The 22,748-nt window shown below is 44.4% G+C and overlaps 1 protein-coding gene across 1 annotated transcript in view; it reads right to left on the bottom strand.

The window, feature by feature from the left end:
- Positions 1-22,748, bottom strand: part of ABCA13 (ATP binding cassette subfamily A member 13) — a 377,080-nt gene that overhangs the window by 3,935 nt on the left and 350,397 nt on the right. The window contains 1 exon segment of the mRNA XM_090049781.1: positions 1,441-1,546. Coding sequence (XP_089905907.1) covers positions 1,441-1,546 — 106 coding nt within the window.

The raw sequence follows: 22,748 nt of genomic DNA on the forward strand, positions 1-22,748 counted from the left end.
GGCTATGTTAGCTTGGGAATGAACAGAACACAAAGTTCACCCATCCATGTGAAGGGTTCATAGGCTGCCTGCAGTGAATAAGGCCAACAGCGTGGGGATACTCCTGCACACCTCCCAACATGCCAGAGACTTCTGAGGGCAGCTGAATGCAGCTGAGTGGCAAGTCATCCCTGACTGGTTTTCAGGCACATGCCTCACCTCACTGCCTGTTATCTGTCAGGCAGCTGTGAGCTGAAGGCAGCCAACAAAGGGAGGTGTGCTCATTCCTGCTCACAGCAGCATGGGCATCTTTGGGCTTTGTCCAGGGTTGGGGCAGAGGAGTCTGCCCACCAGCAGGACAGAGGCAGGAGGAAGTGAGACTTGCAAGCTGTTGGGGGAGACGGTGCCAGCAGCACACCCCACATTCCTGGCCAGGTCAGGGGAGCACAGGTTGTCCCTCCATGTCCCAAATTCTGCGACAGTGTGCTAGAGCAGCTCCAGGAAGGGTTCAGAGGATATCCCCAACCTGAAGCCAGCACCAAGTTCCCAGCAGAAGTCCTTTCCCCTGCAGCTACAAAGGCATGCCTCCTCCCTGCCTCCCCCCCAAACTGCTGCCACTGCCTGTTGCAAGCTAGAGCTCTGAGGGACCCAGTCTTTCCTTCTGTAGAGTGCACCAGACCCCCCCAGACTCCCATCCCCCAGCCTATGGACACTGTATAAAGATAAAAAATACAGAGCTACAGATGCACACTCCCCCACCACATCCTGCCTGCAGCTGACAGCTTGGAGCAGCCGAGCAGGAGCCAAGTTCCAGTGCGCTTCCATGCAAGTGGGGAATGGGAGGCTAGAAAGGTGCCTGGGACGCTGGCAGATTGTAACCTAACTTGAGTTGAGAGGGGAACTGGTACAGAAGTTTGATAGAGTGGTGTAGTCTAAATGAATTAGGTCTGATACCAAATCTACCCAGGTCTTTCTTAGACTGGGTTCTGCCATTTTTAAACCAGTCTATGTGCACCAAACTTCTGTTCTGTTACAGGTTTAGACCAGTTTCTGATCGCTTAATGAAGTTTGTGTATAATGCCCGTACTTGGCCAATGTCATTGCCTCACCCAAAGCCCAGTGAAGTCACAGGAAAGAATGTCACTGATTTCACTGGATCAAGCATCAGGTTCATGCATACGTATTAGAAACTTGAACAAAAGCACAAAGGAGACTGAGGATCACAAACTAGTCACACTGCTGAGGCTGCCAAAACAGCCATGAAACTGAAGGTTACAATTTAATAATGTCAGACAAATCACTTAAAACAAATAGAATAAAACAAATCATTTCTCAAGAAAAATTGAGAAGCTGTCTAATTTATGAAAACTAACATTTTATGAGGCATTACTTGATTCTGCCACCAAGACAACTGGTCTGAACTACTATTCCAGTTAATGCACTACAGTATGTGTGACTTACCTTAAATTGTGTTCCTGGAAAATGTAACTGCAGACAGTCCAAGATAGCACTCTGGTAACTTGTTTCTTTGTTAAGCCAAACTTTGACCGAATATCCATCTCCAAACCTGAGAGTTGGGCAGAAACCCATATTTAAATACCATAAATTGGGAAGATTCAGAGTTAAATTTATTATTTTTATGTCAAGCAACATTATGGATGCCTATTATGATTTTAATGTTCTATTTACATAAAATACATATTAATTTGAACAAGGAAGAGGGTTTTTTCCTGGTTCTATAAATTGTCAGTGAAGTACAATCTCTGCTGTACTTGAAGGAGAATTTATCTGCATGGCTATATTGCTTTGAGCTGCTGAAACTCTAAAGATGATTGTCTCACCATTGTTAGTGGCACCAAATACAGAGAGGAATCCTATTAAAGCTCATTTTCTTGGTAGGAGTGATAAAATATATTGTTATAACATAGAATTTTATATCACATTTGCTGAGACCTTTTCATAGAACAGCACAAAAGTTTAACAAACATGAGTATTATCTGTATTTCACACAGGTAGGGAGCAAGGCACCTGAGTTGTTAAGCTATTTGTCAAACGTCACACTAAGTAAAAGTAATTAGGAATATCCTAAATCTCCTGCTTTAGCTAACACTGCCAAGCTCTTAGACCAACATAGACCAACCTAAAGATTTTTTTTTAATTTGAACTCTTCTGATAATTATGGAGATTATCAAGTACTAAAGTACTGATTATCAAGTATAGCCAAGTACTGAAAATCTTAACTAAAGCATGACTTTTTTATTAACTATTTTCTTTCTGAGTATATCATGTAGTGTTAAATTTATTCCCCAAATGCTATAATGGCACTTATCTTACCTTGCGTGTTATGGTAAGTTACTTTTGCGATACCATACACTTGCAGGTTTATGGACAAGTGCTTTTCTTGGCCTGCTCTAGAATAATGTGCACAATCTAGATTTAAACCTCTCAAACTTTTCCTAGGATTTGGTAATAAAGCAACATGCACCAGGCAGTGTGTTACATAAACAGAAATCTTTTTTCTTCCCCACTTCAGCATATCTGTTCACACAGAGATCCTAATTCAGCAAGGTTCCTCCTACACCCAAGATATTCTTTCACAAGCAAATCAATCTTCTGCCTGTCTTATGTAAATAGCTTGCTCAAGTGAAACAGCCTAAACGCACTGTTGTGTTTAGTCTCTTATATCAATTATATCAAGGTGGGATGTGTCAGCCAAATGCTGCTGAAACAGTAAGAGTAGACTGTGTTATTTGTTCTGGACCTCAGAACATCAGAACTCTCCCTTTGTACATTACATGTGTTTAAGTTTCTAAGGGATCTGACAGATCTTGCCGTTTTAACTAGCAAACAAAAATAAAATGTCCAGACTCTGTCAGTATCACCCATTACTGCACAGTACTGGTGTAATTTGACCTTCTCAGGCAGTATCCCATATGACAGATAAATAATTGCAAGGCTTCTTCAGTCAAATGCCTATTTTTGCTGTGGCCTAGAGATGGTAATGTTTCCTATCTTCAAACAGTCACCTGAAGGCATAATTCTATTTCACCTACAAAATAACCGAAGTACAGTTTGCAGCCAAACTTTGAGTTACCAGGCTGAAGGGCAGGAATGCTTCTACTATGCCCCGAGGCAGCATAAACATTCTCATTATAGGAATAGGGAAATGCCTGCAAGGTGATCCCCTATAGCAAGAGACATTTACGCACTCAGCAACAGTAAGAAAATTGCTTCTATACAGCAGTTGGGTAACATGGAGTTTGTTGCGAGCTGTACTTTGGTTCTCCATTAAGTGGAACAGAATTCTGTTCTGAGCTTATGGTCCATAACTCATGGACATAACTAGAGTAAATCATTCATATGACAAAAGCACTGGGAGACAGAGTGGTGTAACAGTGTATTATCTCTCTCTCTCTCTCCCAGCAAATAGTGTGAGAAATGGGGCTACTAGAGCACAAGTCTTCCATGACCCAGGAGTTGGGGATCCAGTTCCTAGCTGACGCAACACACTTCACACCTTGAAAAATCCCCCAGTTTCCCCATCCATAATGTTCTGATTCAACAATAGCTTCAAGATTGAAGATATTCTGGGCCAGATTCTAAGATGGTTTAAACTGTGAGGTGCCCAGTGATTTAAATATCAGTAGTTGGGATCCAGCCCATTACTTCCAAAATTTACTTTAGATCCTCAGAGAGAATTAAAGAAAAGCTAAGTATTGTTTTTATGTGTTTTATCAGACTGAGGAAGATTATTGTTGGAATTTTTGGTTTAAAAAAAATATGATTCAAAGCTGAGTTTCTTCACCTTAAAATGTGTTTTCTTTCTTTCTTTTTCATTATGTTTGGAACCACCACTGAACAATGCTAAATGAAGAAGGGAAACCAAAATATGCTGTCAATTACTTTTTGCCCCACTATTTTAATTTACAAAATACTACAAATTATGTGCTGCTGATTTCCAAATAGCCTTTGAGCAATGCAAAATGACAGATGAGCAGTGTTGCCAAAGGAAAGTGATCCAGCTAATGTAGAATCCAGAGCAGTGTCTGGCTGGTTTGCCTTGTATCAACTTACTAACAGATCTCAGACCCCTAATTCAATCTTTTAAATGCATGACATCATCCCTGCAGAAATACATGTGCCAATAAAGAAGATGTTATAAAGACAGATAGACTTAACATGGATGTTCAGTTTAGATGAAAACCAATGTCCAACAACATTTTACAAGAGATCATATTGATGCTGATCAGTTTTCTGGTATCTGTATCCAGCCCCTGTTTGAAACATACTGGCTTATGGAGATGTCCAGCCATTTTGTAAAATGAAAACATAGCATGCCATGAAGATTTCAAAGAAAATAAATCAAAATTCTGATTAACAAAGACAGAGAAGTCTGTTGGCTTTGGATGGCATAACCAGCAACCTGGATCCAAATAATAAAAGGGAAATGTTTGGGGTAATCTTCTATCCCTTGAAGTCATTAACTGTCCTATTACAGAAGCTTTCCACCAGGATAAGCTGATCAACCACAAACATTTTCTGCTGCAGTAAATCAGCCAGCCAGCTGCTTTCTGTAACCAAACAAGGCTAGAACTGACCATTTTAGCACTCTTTTCCTCTCCAATTTATCTGATATGATTAATTCAGAAACCCAAAGTGGAATTACACAGAAAACCACATTCTGGTTTGATTACCACTAGTAAGATCAAATCCTTTATGTTTGATAGTTCAAGACCCAAGGAGAAAAACATCTTCATTAAAACAGCTTAAGTTGAGTCAATACACCTGTTCACTAGCCATCTGTTGTGAAAGAATCACCACTTCTCTGGAGCCATTCAAAAAAGATGCTTTCACTGCTATATGAGCACCATCATGTCACTTTAATGGTGCCTGCAATTTTTTAAAATTTATCTTAATTTCCTACAAGGCTAATCATTCAGTTCAGTCACTGACCAAAGCCCATGGGACTGTTTATGGAGTAGAGATACTTATCAGTCATCAGGTGCTTACTTAATAGAAAAAAAATGGTGTCCCAGCAACAAATTTATGAACTAGCTCAAGTGATAACAGTGCAACTGGTGCTACAAAACCACTTGTATGGAGCTCTCTGCTGCTGGATCTGTACTGCTATCATAAATACCTGAGCTAGCTTGATGAAAGCTAGCCTGGGAACCTGCAAACAGACTGCAATCACCTATACTGCAATACAGATATACCCTAAATGATGGGATACACTTCTGTCCTGCTCTACACTCTTTTGTGTCATTCAGGCAGTTGAAAGACAATGGAGACAGAATGTGCTCCCCTAGCTGGGAGACTTGGGTGGATGCAGAGCCAGTAAAGCTAACTGTCCTCCGCTGCAGAACTTCTGATACAACTGCTCTGGAGGGGAATGGGAGAGAGGGAGCATGGGAGGGCAGTGTGCTCTGGCTACCCTTCACTGGGCAGATGATTGCTTGATCACCACTGACAGCCAGCAAAAAATTAGAGGGGTCTCTGGGGCCTATAAATCACTGGAAGGAAAGGCAGAGTATCACAAAGCAGCCAGCTCCCTGAGTCTCTAGGTATCCGCCTCCTCCCAGCCCGACTTTGCCTTTCCCCTCCCCCAGCAATATGACTGCAGCAGATCAAAGGACCTAGGTCTGTATCTGTATCCCTGAAGAACAGGCAGACCAAGTAATCATGCAGATATCCCTGACTAATCAAAACACACATTTCCTGGAGAACACTGTACTCTCGCATCTTGTCATCTATGCCTGGAAATATGCATCATTAAATTATCATTACCTGAACGTTTGCTTGCAGAAAAAAATAATTATGTGCACACTTTATCTTTATGTAGAGAACTAGCTGAATTGATCACACTTATTGCTTCACGTAATATCAACAGATTACCCAGAAGTTACATTATCAGACAATAACATCAAAAAACTATTGGCATTTAATGTCTGGAAGGGAAAAATTGCAATGCATCCTTTAGAGCATCTGTCATAATTCATGGACAGGAAATCTCTCACCACTGAAATCTTTAACTATTTGTTTCAGTTTGTATTCATTTCCATTCAGTAAACATGATTGTGCTTTTCCAAGAAAGGTTGACTTCCTTTATGTAAGCTGGCCCACTGACTTGAACAGCACTTGACACTTTAAGGAAGAGATACATTACCAAACCTTCCACTTGAAGCACATTATAAAAATAAAAATTGCCATTAAATAAAACTGAATTTGAAAAAGGATAAAAAAAAGTTGGGATAAAATTATGTATTTAAAAAGTCACACTTGCAGGAGTGCAGTCATACTTTAATTTTGTGACCTCCAATTAAAATGGCCATGGGAACCAACAACTGGGGGAGGGGAGGGGAAGACCTTCTACAAACTGATCTGCTAACAGCAACTTTCACTGAAAGAAATCCTGCTAATACCAAATTCAAAACTGCTAATAGTTACTAAGTGCCAGTTCCTTATGTGATTATCCAAAAGTGTCACAATCTTAGTGTTGCAGAACAAGAGCTTGATTAGAGTTAATAATTAAATTATAAAACAAAATCTGTCTCATATATGACATTCTTTGGTTAGTTATTCTTAATTTGTAATTGTTCATTAATTTTACTAAGTAACAGTAGGATGGTCAAAACAGACAGTGCATCAGCAAATAACATACATATATTGTACTCTGAGATTCCCATACACATTTGTTTAAAGTTAGTCTCCTAAATCAGTTTTTAAGCACATAAGCAAGTGGTTTGGTTCTCTAATGTGCCATGTACCCACAAAATCTGAATGATTATTATATACACACAGGCACACAGATGCACAAAACATGTCTGTGCATATATATCTACTGATAAACACAAACACACACCAGGGACCTGCTTCCTTATTGTGTTAACTCCTGACTTACACTGAGGAGTGGTGAGAGTCATGCTCTGTAATTATAGGAGAAGTTGATAGCCCAGCATAGTCAGGTTCATCCCATTTGAAGAACCTATTTTCAATTGCTGATTAACAGAGGTAAAATTGTTTAATTCTATCAACCTGAAATTTTGTGAAATTGCAAAGATATCAATGAATTTTTTTTTGAAACAACTCAAGCAGAATTTTGACTTTTACTTCATTCCAAATGTTTTAACCAGACTTCATTGTTTTGGTTTGACTTCCCTTCCTCTCTGTCTTATATTGCCCTGTGTTTTTTGTAATTGGCTGAATGCATCTGTTTGTTCAGTTCAATTTAGCTACTTGTTTTTCCTCCTGACTGACAGCTAGCCTGTGTTTGCTCTGTGCCAGACCCCAAAGCACAATTGCTGCTCTTTCCATTAGCAGCATTCTGAGAAAACTGTCCTACTGTAAAAGATAAGTGCCCTTGACTCCCTCCCCTAGACTTTGAGCCCCATACCTCTGATGTTTCTACTGTTGCACCAGGCAATGATTAATTCACTTACCCCTCCTCCCCCCAAAACAACTGCCATCTCTGCATCCCTATTTTGCATGCTCACAAAAAAGGACTGTAAGAACAGTTTCTCAGTCCCCAAAGAGAAAAAAACAGAAACAAATCTCTGCTACTGCTGCCAGCAGCTATGTTATCTCATTGTTCCTAAAGCCGCTATATTTCATAGATTTCACAGACAGTAGGGCTGAAAGGGACCTCACAAAATCATCAGGTCCAGCTCCCTGCCCAAAGGGCAGGAAGTCATCTGGGGTCAGATAGTCCTAGCAAGATAAGCATCCAGATGCAACTTGAATCTGTTCAGAGTAGGTGCTTGCACCACTTCTAGGGGGAGTCTGTTTCAGACTCCGGAGACTCGGACAGTAAAGTTTTTCGTTATGTCCAGTCTAAAATGGTCTTCCAGCAGTTTGAAACCGTTGGACCTTATCTTCCCTAGAACAGCTCTGGTGAACAACCGTTCTCCCAGATCCTGCTGTACAACTGTAACGGGGTCTTCCCAGGGCCAGTTAGATGTTAGCCCCCCCACCTGTTTCTGGGCTAACCGCCTGCCTCTCTCACCTTCCACACATTGATGAAAAAAAGATTAAGATGTTACTAAGGTGGCAGGCTGCCCATTTAAGACCCTGATGATGAGGGGTGATATCCCAGCTCTGAATGTTTCCCTACACTAGGGCCCATGCCTCACAAATGGCATCCCATGCAACTAAGCTCACCTGTAACCCATCTCCCTCTCAAACTGTTGTCCCTTCTCTGAGACCTTTGGCTCCCCCTTAAGCCCTGGCCTTGCCCTCTGGCCAGTCAGGATCCTGAGCCTCTAGCTCTGACCATCCCTTGCTGTGGGTCCCTGGCCCTTTTGACCCCCCTTGGGTCCTGGCCCCAGCATTGACCAGTTTGAGGCTCCATCCATTCAGATCCAAGTTGCTTTCCTTTCCCTCCCAACTCCACTGAATCAAACTGAGCCTCAGCCTCTCAAGGATCTCCCAGGCCTGGGCTTTCCCCAGCCAGGATTGCGTGGGGGCTAGAGGTTATCAGGCGCCCCTTACCTGCCTTTCACCAGGGAGGTTCGCACTCCTGGCATTTCCTGGGGCTGCCATGCCACCGGCAGTCCCACCAGGCCTCCCTACATTGGCAGAGTGCAGTTTTAGGTCATGCCCAGGACCTGGGGCCTCTTCCATCCCCATAGACCCATCTCATATATATCCAAGTTGTTCCTGGCCCAAGGAGCTCAGCAGGGAGATGTTCTTCCCCTGCTGGCCGGTCTCAAACTGCTCCCCCTTAGCACAGAGAGCTGGGCATTAAATGGCCACCCTCATCAGGCACCTGCCATCTCCCTTGCCTAGCCCTTCAAGTGGCAGGCACCAACACTACCCTGCCACAACACTTGGGTTCTTTCTCCCAAGGTGGAGCACCTTGCATTTCTCTGTATTGAAGGTCATCAGGTTTCAGTCCGCCCACCTTGTAAGTCCGTCCAAGTCAACCTGAATCCTCAGCCTATCCTCCAACATTACTGAACTACCCCACAGTTTGGTGTCATCTGTGAACTTAGCCAGTCCACTTCTGACACCCGAATCCAGATCATTAATGTATATATTAAAGAGTACTGGTCCCAATACCAAAGTGGTCACCATGTGGCATGTTGACTTGGTTCCATTGACTATCACTCTCTGTCTCCGATCACAGAGCCAGTTCCCCAGCCATCAAACCGTGAGGTTGTCAAGGCCACCGTGCCCCAATTTTGCCATGAGGACATTGTGGGAGACCAAGTGAAAGGCTTTTTTTTAAATCCAAATATACGACATCAACCTCTTCCCCCCCATCCAGGTGACACGTCACCTGGTCATAGAAGGAAATAAGGTTGGTCAGGCATGACCTACCCACAACAAAGCTGTGTTGGCTGTCTCTCAGAATGGTGCTTTCTGTCAGCCTGTCACTGATGGATTCTTTGATAATTTTCTTGAAGATCTTTCCATACTGTTCAACATCTTCATTAACGATGTGTACATTGGAGTCAGGAGTGGACTGGCCAAGTTCGCCGATGACACCAAACTTCGGGGCAAAGCATCCACGCCAGAAGATAGGCGGGTGATCCAGGCTGACCTGGACAAGCTCAGCAAATGGGCAGACGAGAACCTCATGGTGTTTAACACCGAAAAATGCAAGGTTCTCCACCTTGGGAGGAAAAATCTGCAGCGCCCTTATAGGCTCAGCAGTGCTACGTTGGTTAGCACTACAGAAGAAAAAGACTTGGGGTCATCATTGACCACAAGATGAACATGAGCCTCCAATGCCATGCTGCAGCTAGTAAAGCGACCAAAACGCTGGCGTGCATCCATAGATGCTTCTCGAGCAAATCCCGGGACGTCATTCTCCCCTTGTACTCAGCCTTACTGAGGCCGCAGCTGGAGTACTGCGTCCAGTTTTGGGCTCCACAATTCAAAAAGGATGTGGAGAAGCTTGAGAGAGTCCAGAGGAGAGCCACGCGCATGATCAGAGGTCAGGAAAACAGATCTTACGATGACAGGCTGAGAGCCATGGGACTCTTTAGCCTGGAAAAGCGCAGGCTCAAGGGTGATCTGATGGCCACCTATAAGTTTCTCAGGGGTGACCACCAGGATGTGGGGGAACATCTGTTCACCAGAGCGCCCCATGGGATGACGAGGTCGAACGGTCACAAGCTCCTGCAAGACCGTTTCAGGCTGGACATAAGGAAGAATTTCTTTACTGTCCGAGCCCCCAAGGGTCTGGAACAGCCTGCTATCCATCGGAGGTGGTTCAAGCACCTACATTGAACACCTTCAAGAGTAAATTGGATGCTTATCTTGCTGGGATCCTATGACCCCAGCTGACTTCCTGCCCTTTGGGCAGGGGGCTGGACTCGATGATCTCCCGAGGTCCCTTCCAGCCCTAATGTCTATGAAATCTATGAAATGAATTGGTGCTGCACTTCTGCCTTACCCCACAGCACCATGAGGTCACCAGTTTCCTGCTCAGTCAAGTTGGGGCCCTAGATAGACAGCATGGGCGTCGACATGGATGTGGGCACAGACCTGGACAACGAGGAGGATGCCATGCTGGGTCCTGCACCAGCTCTCTGGGCTCCTGCATGGCTGTCCCTGTGTTGCTGGTCCTGGGCAGCTGCCAGCAGTGCCCAGTGCAGGGGCCCAGCAAAGAATTGGCAGCCATATGGCAGAAGCAATGCCCCACAGCACCTGCAGGCACAGGGCAGAATGCTGCAGGATGTGCTGAAAGCAGATTTCATAGATTTCATAGACATTAGGGCTGGAAGGGACCTCGGGAGATCATCGAGTCCAGCCCCCTGCCCAAAGGGCAGGAAGTCAGCTGGGGTCATAGGATCCCAGCAAGATAAGCATCCAATTTACTCTTGACGGTGTTCAATGTAGGTGCTTGAACCACCTCCGCTGGCAGACTGTTCCAGACCTTGGGGGCTCGGACAGTAAAGAAATTCTTCCTTATGTCCAGCCTGAAACGGTCTTGCAGGAGTTTGTGACCGTTCGACCTCGTCATCCCATGGGGCACTCTGGTGAACAGATGTTCCCCCACATCCTGGTGGTCACCCCTGAGAAACTTGTAGGTGGCCATCAGATCACCCCTGAGCCTACGCTTTTCCAGGCTAAAGAGTCCCATGGCTCTCAGCCTGTCATCGTAAGATCTGTTTTCCTGACCTCTGATCATGCGCGTGGCTCTCCTCTGGACTCTCTCAAGCTTCTCCACATCCTTTTTGAATTGTGGAGCCCAAAACTGGATGCAGTACTCCAGCTGCGGCCTCACCAAGGCCGAATACAAGGGGAGAATGACGTCCAGGGATTTGCTTGAGAAGCATCTATGGATGCAAGCCAGCATTTTGGTCGCTTTACTAGCCGCAGCATCGCATTGCAGGCTCATGTTCATCTTGTGGTCAATGATGACCCCCAAGTCTTTTTCTTCTGTAGTGCTAACCAACGTAGCACTGCCGAGCCTATAAGGGTGCTGCAGGTTTTTCCTCCCAAGGTGGAGAACCTTGCATTTTTCGGTGTTAAACACCATGAGGTTCTCATCTGCCCATTTGCTGAGCTTGTCCAGGTCAGCCTGGATCACCCGCCTATCTTCTGGCGTGGATGCTTTGCCCCGAAGTTTGGTGTCATCGGCGAACTTGGCCAGTCCACTCCTGACTCCAATGTCCACATCGTTAATGAAGATGTTGAACAGTATGGATCCCAGGACAGAGCCTTGAGGGACCCCACTGGTCACAGGGCACCACGATGAGTGACTGCCATCAATCACAACCCTCTGGGTCCGACCACGAAGCCAATTTCCCAGCCAGCGGATCGTGGTGGAGCCAAAGCCACAACTGGGCAGTTTGGCCAAGAGGTGATCATGGGATACCAGATCAAAAGCTTTTCTGAAGTCAAGATATATGACATCAATCTCTTCTCCCTTGTCCAGGTGATAGGTCACCTGGTCATAGAAGGAAATGAGATTGGTCAAACAAGACCTACCCGCAAAAAACCCGTGCTGGCTGTCCCTTAGAATGTTAGCCTGGGCCAGTCCCTCAAGGATGGCCTCCTTAATAAACTTTTCTAAGATCTTCCCCAGGATAGAAGTCAGGCTAATGGGCCTGTAGTTAGCCGGATCCACTCTCCTCCCTTTCTTGAAGATCGGCACTACATTGGCCTTCTTCCAGTCTTCGGGCACTACACCAGAGCACCAGGAGTTTTCAAAGATCCGTGCCAGCGGCTGGGCTATGACGCTCGTCAGCTCCTTGAGTACCCTGGGGTGCAGGTTGTCAGGGCCAGCTGACTTGAAGGTATCCAGCTTCTCAAGGTGTTCCTTCACGAGGGTTGATGGAGGGTAGGGGATCCCCCTCACCCAGATTTCCCTGTCCCATAGCAGGCATGGGCATCCCGTGTGACTGATGAAAGACTGACGCAAAGTACCTATTTAATAGGTTGGCTTTTTCCTGGGCGTCAGTTGCCCCATCTAGTTTAGCAGGGGTCCAACATTGCCCTTGCTTTTCCTCCGGCTCCCCACGTATCTGAAAAAGGACTTTTTGTTGTCCTTGATGCCTGAAGCTAGTTGGAGTTCAGTTGCAGCCTTGGCTTTCCTGGTTTGCTCCCTGCAGGACCGGACCAGCGCGGAGTAATCCTCCTTGGAGGTAAATCCCGTCCTCCATCCTTTGTAGGCTTTTCTTTTTAGCCACAGTAGGTCCGCTAGGTCTCTGGAGAGCCAGGGGGGCTGCTGTGCCTTCTTGCTGCCTTTCCTCCGTGTTGGAATAGATTTAGCTTGTGCACTGAGGATCGCTTCCTTGAGAAGCAACCACTCTTCTTGAACTCCCAACTCCCTGTGGTCATGGTCCCTGAGGGCCTGACTGACAAGCCTCTTGAGCTTGTCAAAGTCGGCTTTTCTGAAGTCAAGGACTTCTGTGTTGCTGACTGACTTGCCAGCTTTACGGCGGATGGTGAAGGCAACAGCGCTGGGGTGCTGGCAGGCAGGCACAGCTATGCAGTGGTCTTCCCAGGGGAACACAGGGGCCTTCAGTACCCTCAGTTTCCCTGGTAAGCATGGCCCAGGGCTCAAAATATCTGCAGGCTTTTATAGGGGGAACATGCCCTATAGCAAGGGATTTCAGGAAGAGAATGAAAGTTTTCAGGGTTTGGGAAGCTGAATGCTGACCTTAGAAGTGCTGCCCTTGCCCCTGAGTTCCTGTGTGATGCCTGGAAAGTCACTTAAAGCTTTTCACAACTCTGTGTTCCTCATTTTCTGGTGGCCCAACTTGAGATTTGCAGAAGGATCACTAGCAATGCAACAATAGGTAATGGAAGCTGTACAAACATGTATAGCACAGCTAAGTGCTACATGGTGGTAAATACATTGAAAAACTAGGCCCTTCTCAGCTAAAATGAACAACTCAAATTTGTGGAAACTTTGCCAATCATCTCTGTGCCTCATTGGCACTGGCTTTTCTGGAAAATGGGATTAATTTACCCTCATCCCCACATCAGAGGAAAGCTGTGAAAAAAAGCTAAATCAAACCAAACCATCTAGCATGTAGTCAGGCACCAGGAGCAGCGAAAGACACCTGGGTGCAAGCCCACTGTGCCCCCACTCCCCGAAGCCACTCAGTGACCCCCAGCAGCTGCAGAGCACCACACCAACCTGCAGCACAGCCAGAGGTAAGCGAGGCCTGTGGTGGGAAGGGATTAACCCCAGGCAGCAGAGAGGAGGTGGCTGAATGGGGCCAAGGAGGGTTTCACCCCATCCCAGCTCCTACTTCACTCAGCCCCCTGGGGAGAGAATGGTGAGGAGAAGAGGGTACATACCAGTCCCCCTCTGGTGGGGCAGGGTCCCCTAAATTCCAGGTAGGGTCTCCCCTAGCCTGGAAGCAGTGTGGTTCTAACAGCAGGCCCACTGCTCATGTGTGCAATTTAAAAGGGTTTGCCAAAGCAAAAAAAAAAATAAATCCAGTCAGGCTCCCAGTGCATGGCTTTCATGGGAGACTTCAACTACTCAGACATCTTGTGGGAAGACTGCTCAGCCAAATCTGAACAGTCACAAAGCTTTCTCACATGCATGGATAAGCTGTATCTGACACAAGAAGATCTGGGCCAACAAGAGGTGAAGTGCTGCTTGACTTGGTACTAGCAACTGGGAACCTAATCAGCAACCTAACGATCAAAGGGAACCTGGGCAACAGTGACCACGAGCTCATCACCTTCACCATCAGCTGTAAAGCTGGCAAGTCAGTCAGCAGTACAGAAGTCCTTGACTTCAGGAAAGCTGACTTTGACAAGCTCAGGACACTTGTCAGTGAGGCCCTGAGGGACCACGACCCAAAGGGGAGGGAAATTCAGGAAGAGTGTTTGCTCCTCAAGGGAGCCATCCTGGATGCACAAACTAAGTCTATTCTATCTCAGAGAAAAAGCAGCAAGAGGGCACTGCAGCCCCCTTGGCTCAGCAGGAAACTAGCAGACCTTCTGGATCTAAAAAGAAAGACTTACAAAGGATAGAGGATAGGATCCACCACCAAGGAGGAATATTCTGCACTGGTCTGGACCTGCAGGGAGCGAACCAGGAAAGCCAAGGCTGCAACTGAACTCCAACTGGCTACCAGTATCAAGGACAATAAAAAGCCCTTTTTTAGATATGTGGGGAGCCAGAGCAAAAACAAGGGGAACACTGGACCCCTGCTAAACCAGATGGGACAACTGACAACCAACTCCCATGAAAAAGCCAACTTGCTAAATGGGGATTTTGTGTCGGTCTTTCATCAATCCCATGGGATACCCCTGCTCATTATGGGACAGGGAGGCCCGAGTGAGGGAGATTCCTTACCCTCCATCAATTCTGACCTTGTAAAGGAACACCTTGAGAGGCTGGGCACCTTCAAGTCAGTCGGCCCAGGCTGTCTACACCTCAGGGTACTCAAGATGCTGGCTAGCATCATAGCTCAGGCCCTGGCACAGATCTTTGAGAACTCCTGGCACTCTGGTGAAGTGCCCAAAGACTGGAAGAAGGTCTGTCTTCAAGAAAGGGAGGAAAGTGGATCCAGCAAACTACAGGCCCATCAGCCTGACCTCTATCCCAGGGAAGGTCTTAGAAAAGATTATCAGAGAGGCCATTCTTAACAGACTAGCTGATGACAACATCCTGAGGGATAGCCAGCATGGGTTTCTTGCGGGTAGGTCTTGCTTGACCAATCTTATTTCCTTTTATGACCAGGTGACCTATCACCTAGACAAGGGAGAGGAGATTGATGTCATATCTTGACTTTAAAAAAGCCTTCAATCTGGTGTCCCGTGATCACATCTTGGCAAAACTGGCCAACTGCAGCCTCAGGTCCACCATGATCCTCTGGCTGGAGAATTGGCGCTGTGATCGGACACAGAGGGTGGTGGTTGAAAGAAGTCAAATGTCAAGGTGTGCTGTGACCAGTGGGGTACCTCACAGTTCTTGGACTTATATTATTCAACATCTTCATTAATGATGTGGACATTGAAGTCAGAAATGGACTGGCCGAGGTTGCCGACGATACCCAATTTTGGGGTAAAGCATCCACACCTGAGGACAGATGGACAATCCAGGCTGACCTTGACAAGCTCAGCAAATGGGTGGATGAGAACCTGATGGTGCTTAACACCGAAAAATGCGAGGTTCTCCACCTAGGGAAGAAAAACCTGCAGCAAGCTTATAGGCTTAGCAGTGCTACGCTGGCTAGCACTATGGACGAAAGGGACTTGGGGGTTGACCACAAGATGAACATGAGCCATCAGTGTGATGCTGCTGCTAGTAAAGTGAGCAAAATGTTGGCTTGCATCCATAGATGCTTCTCAAGCAAATCCCAGGATGTCATTCTCCCATTTTACTCGGCCTCGGTGAGGCCGCAGCTGGATTACTGCATCCAGTTTTGGGCTCCACAATTCAAAAAGGATGTGGAGAAGCTTGAGAGAGTCCAGAGGACAGCCATGCACATGATCAGAGGTCAGGAAAACAGACCTTATGAAGAGAGGCTGAGTGCCATGGGACTCTTCAGTCTGGAAAAGCATAGCCTCAGGGGTGATCTGGTGGCCACCTATAAGTTTATCGGGGTGCTTACCAAGATCTGGAGGGATGTATGTTCACCAGAGTGCCCCAAGGGATGACAAGGTCGATAGGTCATAAACTCCTCTGTGACCATTTCAGGCTGGACATAAGGAAGAACTTCTTTACTGTCTGAGCCCCCAAGGTCTGCAATAGCCTGCCACTGGAGGTGGCTCAAGCACCTACTTTGAACGCCTTCAAGAGAAATTTGGATATTTATCTTGCTGGGATCCTATGACCCCTGCTGACTTCCTGCCCCTGGGGCAAGGGGCTGGACTCAATGATCTTTCAAGGTTCCTTCCAGCCCTAATGCCTATGAAATCTATGAAACATTTGTCAAGCATTAGGTATACTCACAACAAGTACAACCCTTAGATGAAACGACAAGCCACTGAATCACTTTCTATTCAGAGAAGGGTTTGAATAGAGTAAATAAGGTTGGTCACACACAACAGTGTGAGTTGCACAAAATGTTGATTTGCTGTGTTTATGAAATGAGTACCTTCTATCCTAGACACTGAATGAGGCAAGGTTCCGTAGAAAATGAGTACACGATCGTGTAATTAAAGACTACATCATAATGAACAAGCACAGTGAGGCTGAGCAATGGTTATACAACCAGCTCTCTAGGCATACATAGGTATAGATATCACTCATTTACAAACTCCTACATCTTTAGAGATCACAAAAGATTAGAATTTGTGAAGAAAATGTCCTTTCCTTAGTGTGCTTTAGCTGGAAGCTACAGAAATGTTCTCTTATTCTTAACTCTTTGTTTACCTAAGCTTCTCTTTGGGAATATACGTAGGTCAATACATCTCTTATACACTTCTGTGCATACTCACTTCCTGCAATACATTTGTCAAATACATAAATATTTTCATTCTTAAAAAGTCAGTAAATTAAATGTTATATCCCTGGATGTTCCTGGCATGTTTTATGAAGCCCAAGTTAAACACAATCAATACATTACACATAATAATGACTGGAATCCTCCAGCATGGTAATTCTGTTTTACTCAGAGCCAGAATAGTCACAAGATCATTATATTTATTGCTGTATTCTACTTCTAAGAAATTTGCACATATGGATGTTTATTGGCAAGAAAGAGATTAAAATATTCCTAATCAAACTTTTTTTTTTTTTAAGAGTGAAGTGTAAATAGCTTGGCAACATATTTTTCATTCCAAATCTACTATCACAAATGAATTAATTATTCAGTAGTTTAATCTGTTCACTTGCTGATACTGTTTATGTATCAGTTTACTATGTGTCCAGCACTTGAAAAACTGGTGTAGGTGTTTTGACTATGAGACGTCTGCCCAGATGGCCTCAGAATGAAGAGTGATATTCAAATATTCCCAGGGGACTGGCCAGCTGCATCTAACATGATTAAAAAAATGCACAGAACCATTTTCATAAAGTATAATTGAGAATACTGGGGAGAGTGCTTAAATGTAATCCATTTATAATTGACTTACTTGGCAGGAGTCAACTGAAATGAGATTTTAGCAGGCACAAGCGTTAAGGTATGCATCTCATGTAAGCCACATCAGAACAAAGTCTGTGGCTTTGTGGAATCCTCTTTCAGTTCAATCTTCATTTATTATTATTTTGCCATTATTCAGACATTTACCAGCTACAATAAAAGATTCTTTGAAGAAGTCCACTAATTAATCATGCTATTGAGAAACATTCAGAGATACTTCAACTCTATATTAACATAGATAAATATATTCAAGGATTCATACTTTAATGCCTCACTTCTCCAATCTGAGCAGGAAACTGAAACCTAGAGGTCTAAAGTGAACACATTTTCTTTGATAAACAGTGCACAACCGTCTTATTTAAATACTAAGGAAAAACCTCCACAGAAATGAGCCAAATCTAATACACTGAGACAACCTGTATGGTGCTTCATATACCAATAACATTTTGGGTATCACATTCTCATCTTCTGGAGCTAAACCAAGACCCTAATAGTAGAGGCCTATGCCTTCTTGCCTGTTTTCACTCCAAAACTATAATGTTTCATTCCTGCCAGATGCTGAATGTGTGCAGAGGGGGGAAACTGTATTCCATGAAGTGACTGCAACACAAAACCTATAGCCATGGAGAAGGGGTTTGTTTAGCAGGCTCCAGGAGATTGCTCATTAAATCCTAATCATACATCCAGGACTTCAACAAAGAAACAGAAAATTCTCAAGGGGAAAAAGATCATCATCTTAGTATGTAGATTGTTTCACTAAATTCATATATAGAAAAATTTCCAAGACACAATATTTTTGGCTTGCATAAAACAATGTGCCTTTTACTAGGGGCTCTTAAGATTATGACCTGTCTGATTTTAGTGTGTTAAAATAATGTTCCAGGAAAATGTTAGAAAATTAGGTGTTACAAAAATTTATGGTTTTTAAGTGGAAGGAAACCAATGACATAATAGATTATTTGGCTGAGTTTCTGACACAAATTTTAGGCATATTTATTTCTTCCAATTAGCTCTCCATTAGATCAGTTTAGGTGTAAGTTACTTTAGCATATTTATTTGATGTGATTTATAGAAAGACTTTCTGAGTGACCCATGAACAACATGTGAATAGAAAAATGTGCATACCATTTTATATAAACAAAAAAAGATCTCCTTCCCTCAAAATAACATTGTGAATGTACAATGCATCTATATTCGCAGACACAGACCAAGACAAATCTTGCAATTGGATCATAGACACAGGAGGGACACCAGCCCACCAACTGCTAGCGCAGACTTAGTGAAGGGGCACTTGGAGGGCTGGTTGTGTTCAAATGAGCAGGCCCAGATAAACTTCATCAAAGGGTGCTAAAGGAATTGGCCAGTGTCATAGCAGAGCCACTGGTATGGTTGTTTGAGCACTCATGGTGCTCTGGTCAGGTCCCAGAGGACTGGAAAAGGGTTAATTCAGCTCCTATTTTCAAGCAGGGAGGAGGGAGGAACCAGGAAACTATAGGCCAGTTAGTCTTACCTCTATCCTTGGAAAAACTCTGGAAAAAATCATTAAAGATCATATTTGTGGGAGCTCGGCAAGGGAAATAATGCTGAAAGGAAATCAGCATGGGTTCATTCCAGGTAGATCCTGTCTGACTAACCTTGTTTCTTTTTAAGACCACAAAATGCTTAGACACAGGAGTCAAGGTAGATATCATCTACCTAGACTTTAAGAAGGCCTTCAATACGGTATCACATTCTGTTATTGTAAATAAACTGACAGGCTGTGATGTAGATGATTGTCTTAGGGGTTGCACCCAGATAGTTGTGGTGGATAGGTTGATATCAACCTGGAAAGATGTGGGCAGTGGAGTCCCACAAAGCTCAGTCCTTGGACTGGTCCTATTCAGTGACTTCATCAGTGACTCAGACAAGGGCGTAGAGAGCACCCTGTCCAAATTCACAGATGATACCAAATTATGGGGCAAAATTAACACACCAGAGGGTAGAGAACAGATCCAGGCAGATCTGGACAGGTTGGAAAAATGGGCAGAACCAAATAGGATTCAGTTCAACAAAGACAAGTGCAAATTGCTGCACCTGGGCAAAATGTTGGGGGAGGACCTTCTCAGCAGCACAGCAGCAGAAAGGGGTCTTGGATTCACAGCTGACTCCAAGATGAACATGAGTCGTCAAGGTAACAAAGTGATCAACAAGGTTAACCACACTTTATCATGCATTAGCAGATGCATGACGAACAGGTCCAGGGAGGTGATGCTTCCTCTCTCTGTGGCACTGGTCAGGCTGCAGTTGGAGTACTGTGTCCAGTTTTGGGTGTCGCACTTCAAGAGGGATGTGGAGAATCTTGAGAGGGTTCAAAGGAGGGCCACTCATACGGTCAGAGACCTGCAGGCAATGCCCTACAAGGAGAGACTGAGGGACCTAGATCTCTTCAGCATTTACAGGAGAAAGCTGAGAGGTGATCTTGTGGCTGCTTCTAAATTCAACAGGGGAGCGCAGCAGGGAATAGGAGATAAGCTATTTACTAGGGCACCCCCTGCAGTAACTAGGAATAATGGCCACAAATTGACAGAGAACAGATTTAGGCTGGCCATTAGAAAGAACTTCTTCACAGTAGGGGTTACCAGAATCTGGAATGGGCTTCCAAGGGAGGTGGTACTCTCCCCTCTTCCTTGGGGGTCATCAGGAGGAGACTAGAGAAGCACCTAGTTGGGGTCATCTGACCCCAGCACTCTTTCCTGCCCAGGGCAGGGTGTCAAACTCGATAACCTACTGAAGTCCCTTCTGACCCTAACATCTATGAATGTATGAATTGCTGGGATTCTTATGGAGTTCCCTTTAACACAATGTCTGCTTAAAAATAAACTACAAATAAAATATATGTGTACCATGTACACATGCATACGAATCCACAACCAAGCAATACTCATTTTAACACTGACTCTAAACTATGTGCTTTATCACCCAAAATATATCACCACCCAATGTCATGGGATTCTTGTCACACCAGGAAGTTCTTGCATCCTGCTGCCTCATACAGACTCTTTCCTGAAATGTCACATTCCCTGTACACTGTTTCCAAGAACATTTACTTTATGTCACACAGTCAGTCATGACCCTAGAAAAAAATCTTTTTTCCCTAAATTCTGCCTTCCAAAATCAAAGATGCATGTTTTATCTGGGGGTTGTTTATATGTGAGAAAATCTGGTAGTCTCAAATTTACAACTTTTATTGCAACCTTTTAAAGACAGAAATAACTAGGGATGTGTGAAGCTTCGATCCCTGATTCAACTGGGTGGAGATCTGGCCTGATTCGGTGGCCAAATCTCTGAATTGAATCAGGAAACCCTTTTAACCTCTCCAAATTGAATTTGAACCCTCCAAATCAATTCAGAAAGATTCAGAAAGATTTAGTGATTTGGATATAGACATAGCTTCAAATGTTTTTTCTACATACCTCAAGGTAGCAGGCAGCTCATGAACACTGAGATCATGGCCTGCATGGAGCATTCCACAGGAGTGCAGGGGGCGCCCCAGTGTGCTCGGCAGCAGACCTGGAAGTGGGCCAGAAGCACTTCTGGTCCACTTCCAGGTCCACCAGAATGCGCTGGTGACTGGTACCTCCTGAGTCTGGGGGGGGCACCCAGGGTTCCTCCGTGGCTGCTTGCTGAACCGGAGAGGCATGTTTCAGTCCACCTCAGGGTTTGCCACTGAGCACATGGGCCCCCCTTGCACTCCATCCACCCCAGAGTCGTGGCATTCACAAGCCACACTTGATACCTCGAGGTATGTAGAAAAAATATTTAAAGCTATGTTTATGGCCGAATCGCTGATTCTCCAAATCAGGATCGAATTTTCAGATTCAGATTTGGCCAACTTGAATTGGAGACAGTGATCCAAATTAATGAATCAAATCACTGTCCCTGAATCGAATAGGCCCGTTTTGCACACCCCTAGTAATCACAGCTTACTCAAGTGAAAGCATTCTATCGCTACCTTGTCTTAAGATCATTGAGATCAAAGTTAAGGTTGGCCCTTCAAGTTGGAATAGATTTTGGTGTAGATGTGAACAAGTCTCAAAACAGGATTTGGGCTTTGCAGCAGGGAATTGGGAGTTGATGCTATCTTAACTGGGGACTGCTTTGATTCTTTTGAAAGAAAATTCAACTTCATTGGAAGTTAATGTTCAGAGGATTCAAGGGGAGTCAGCAGAGATTGGTAAATGGGGTAGCATGGACAACTGTTAAGGACAGTGGGCTGAGGAGCAAGAGACATTTGATGGATGAGTGGTTAGGGTGCTGGGAGAACACAAGGTGCTGAATAGGTTGGGAGGGAAGGGAACATGGACTGTATGACTACAGAAATTCTAAGATTTCTGTGAGGCAAAGTGGGAAATTAATTTTTTAAGTCTGAAAGGGAGCCTGGGGAAGGAAGCCTAGAAGAGGAACAAGTAATGGCTGAACTATAAAAAAAGATGCAGAGAATTTTCAGGTGAGGGAAGTATGGAAGTCTCAGGGATATCAAGGAATATGTGTTATATATGGGCCTGCCAACAGTATTAGGCAGAGCCAGAAAAAAGCCAGGTAACAATCATTCAAAGCTGAATTATGTCATTGTCTTCTGTTTTCCAAATATATATATATCAATTGTCCTTTAGATGGTAACTGTGCTAAATATGGACTAAATTCAATCACACAGAAAGAGATAACTTCATACTAGCATACCTTAGGAGGTTTGTCAGTCTCCTAGTAGTGACCCTGATCAGGTCTGTGACACTTTGGGACGTACAAGGGATATTGGGCTGAAAGATAAAGGGTCAGGAGCTGATGGGATCTGTATGTCTATTGTGAAACCGGGAAGCCAGAGAAGCAGGGCAGAGAGGAAGCAGCAGTAAACTGAAATTCATGGTGGATATGGGAATGCCCATTGGCTTTCCTAAGCACAGATCAAAACTGTTCAGATGAAGAAGGGGAATAACTTTTATTACATTTAAAATTACTTTTAAAATAACCTCTACCCACAATATTATTTTAATACATCCTTCTGTGCGCAGTAACTATGGTAGGCTCTGCTTCAGGCACCTAATTTTGAGAACTGGATTATTTTAATTAATTCCTCTAGTAAAGTTGGTGACTATATACTCTGAAAAATGGGTTAGAAAACTCAATAGGTTTCTGAACAATAAGTGTGGTAAATTTGGAGACTAAATATAATCAATGAACTGTGATCTTAAGGGATTTAATCCTGTTTTAAGTGAAAGTCTTATG

Source organism: Crocodylus siamensis, chromosome 5, assembly GCF_052110815.1.
Source record: "Crocodylus siamensis isolate JL-2025a chromosome 5, ASM5211081v1, whole genome shotgun sequence".
Classification (NCBI taxonomy): Eukaryota; Metazoa; Chordata; order Crocodylia; family Crocodylidae; genus Crocodylus; species Crocodylus siamensis.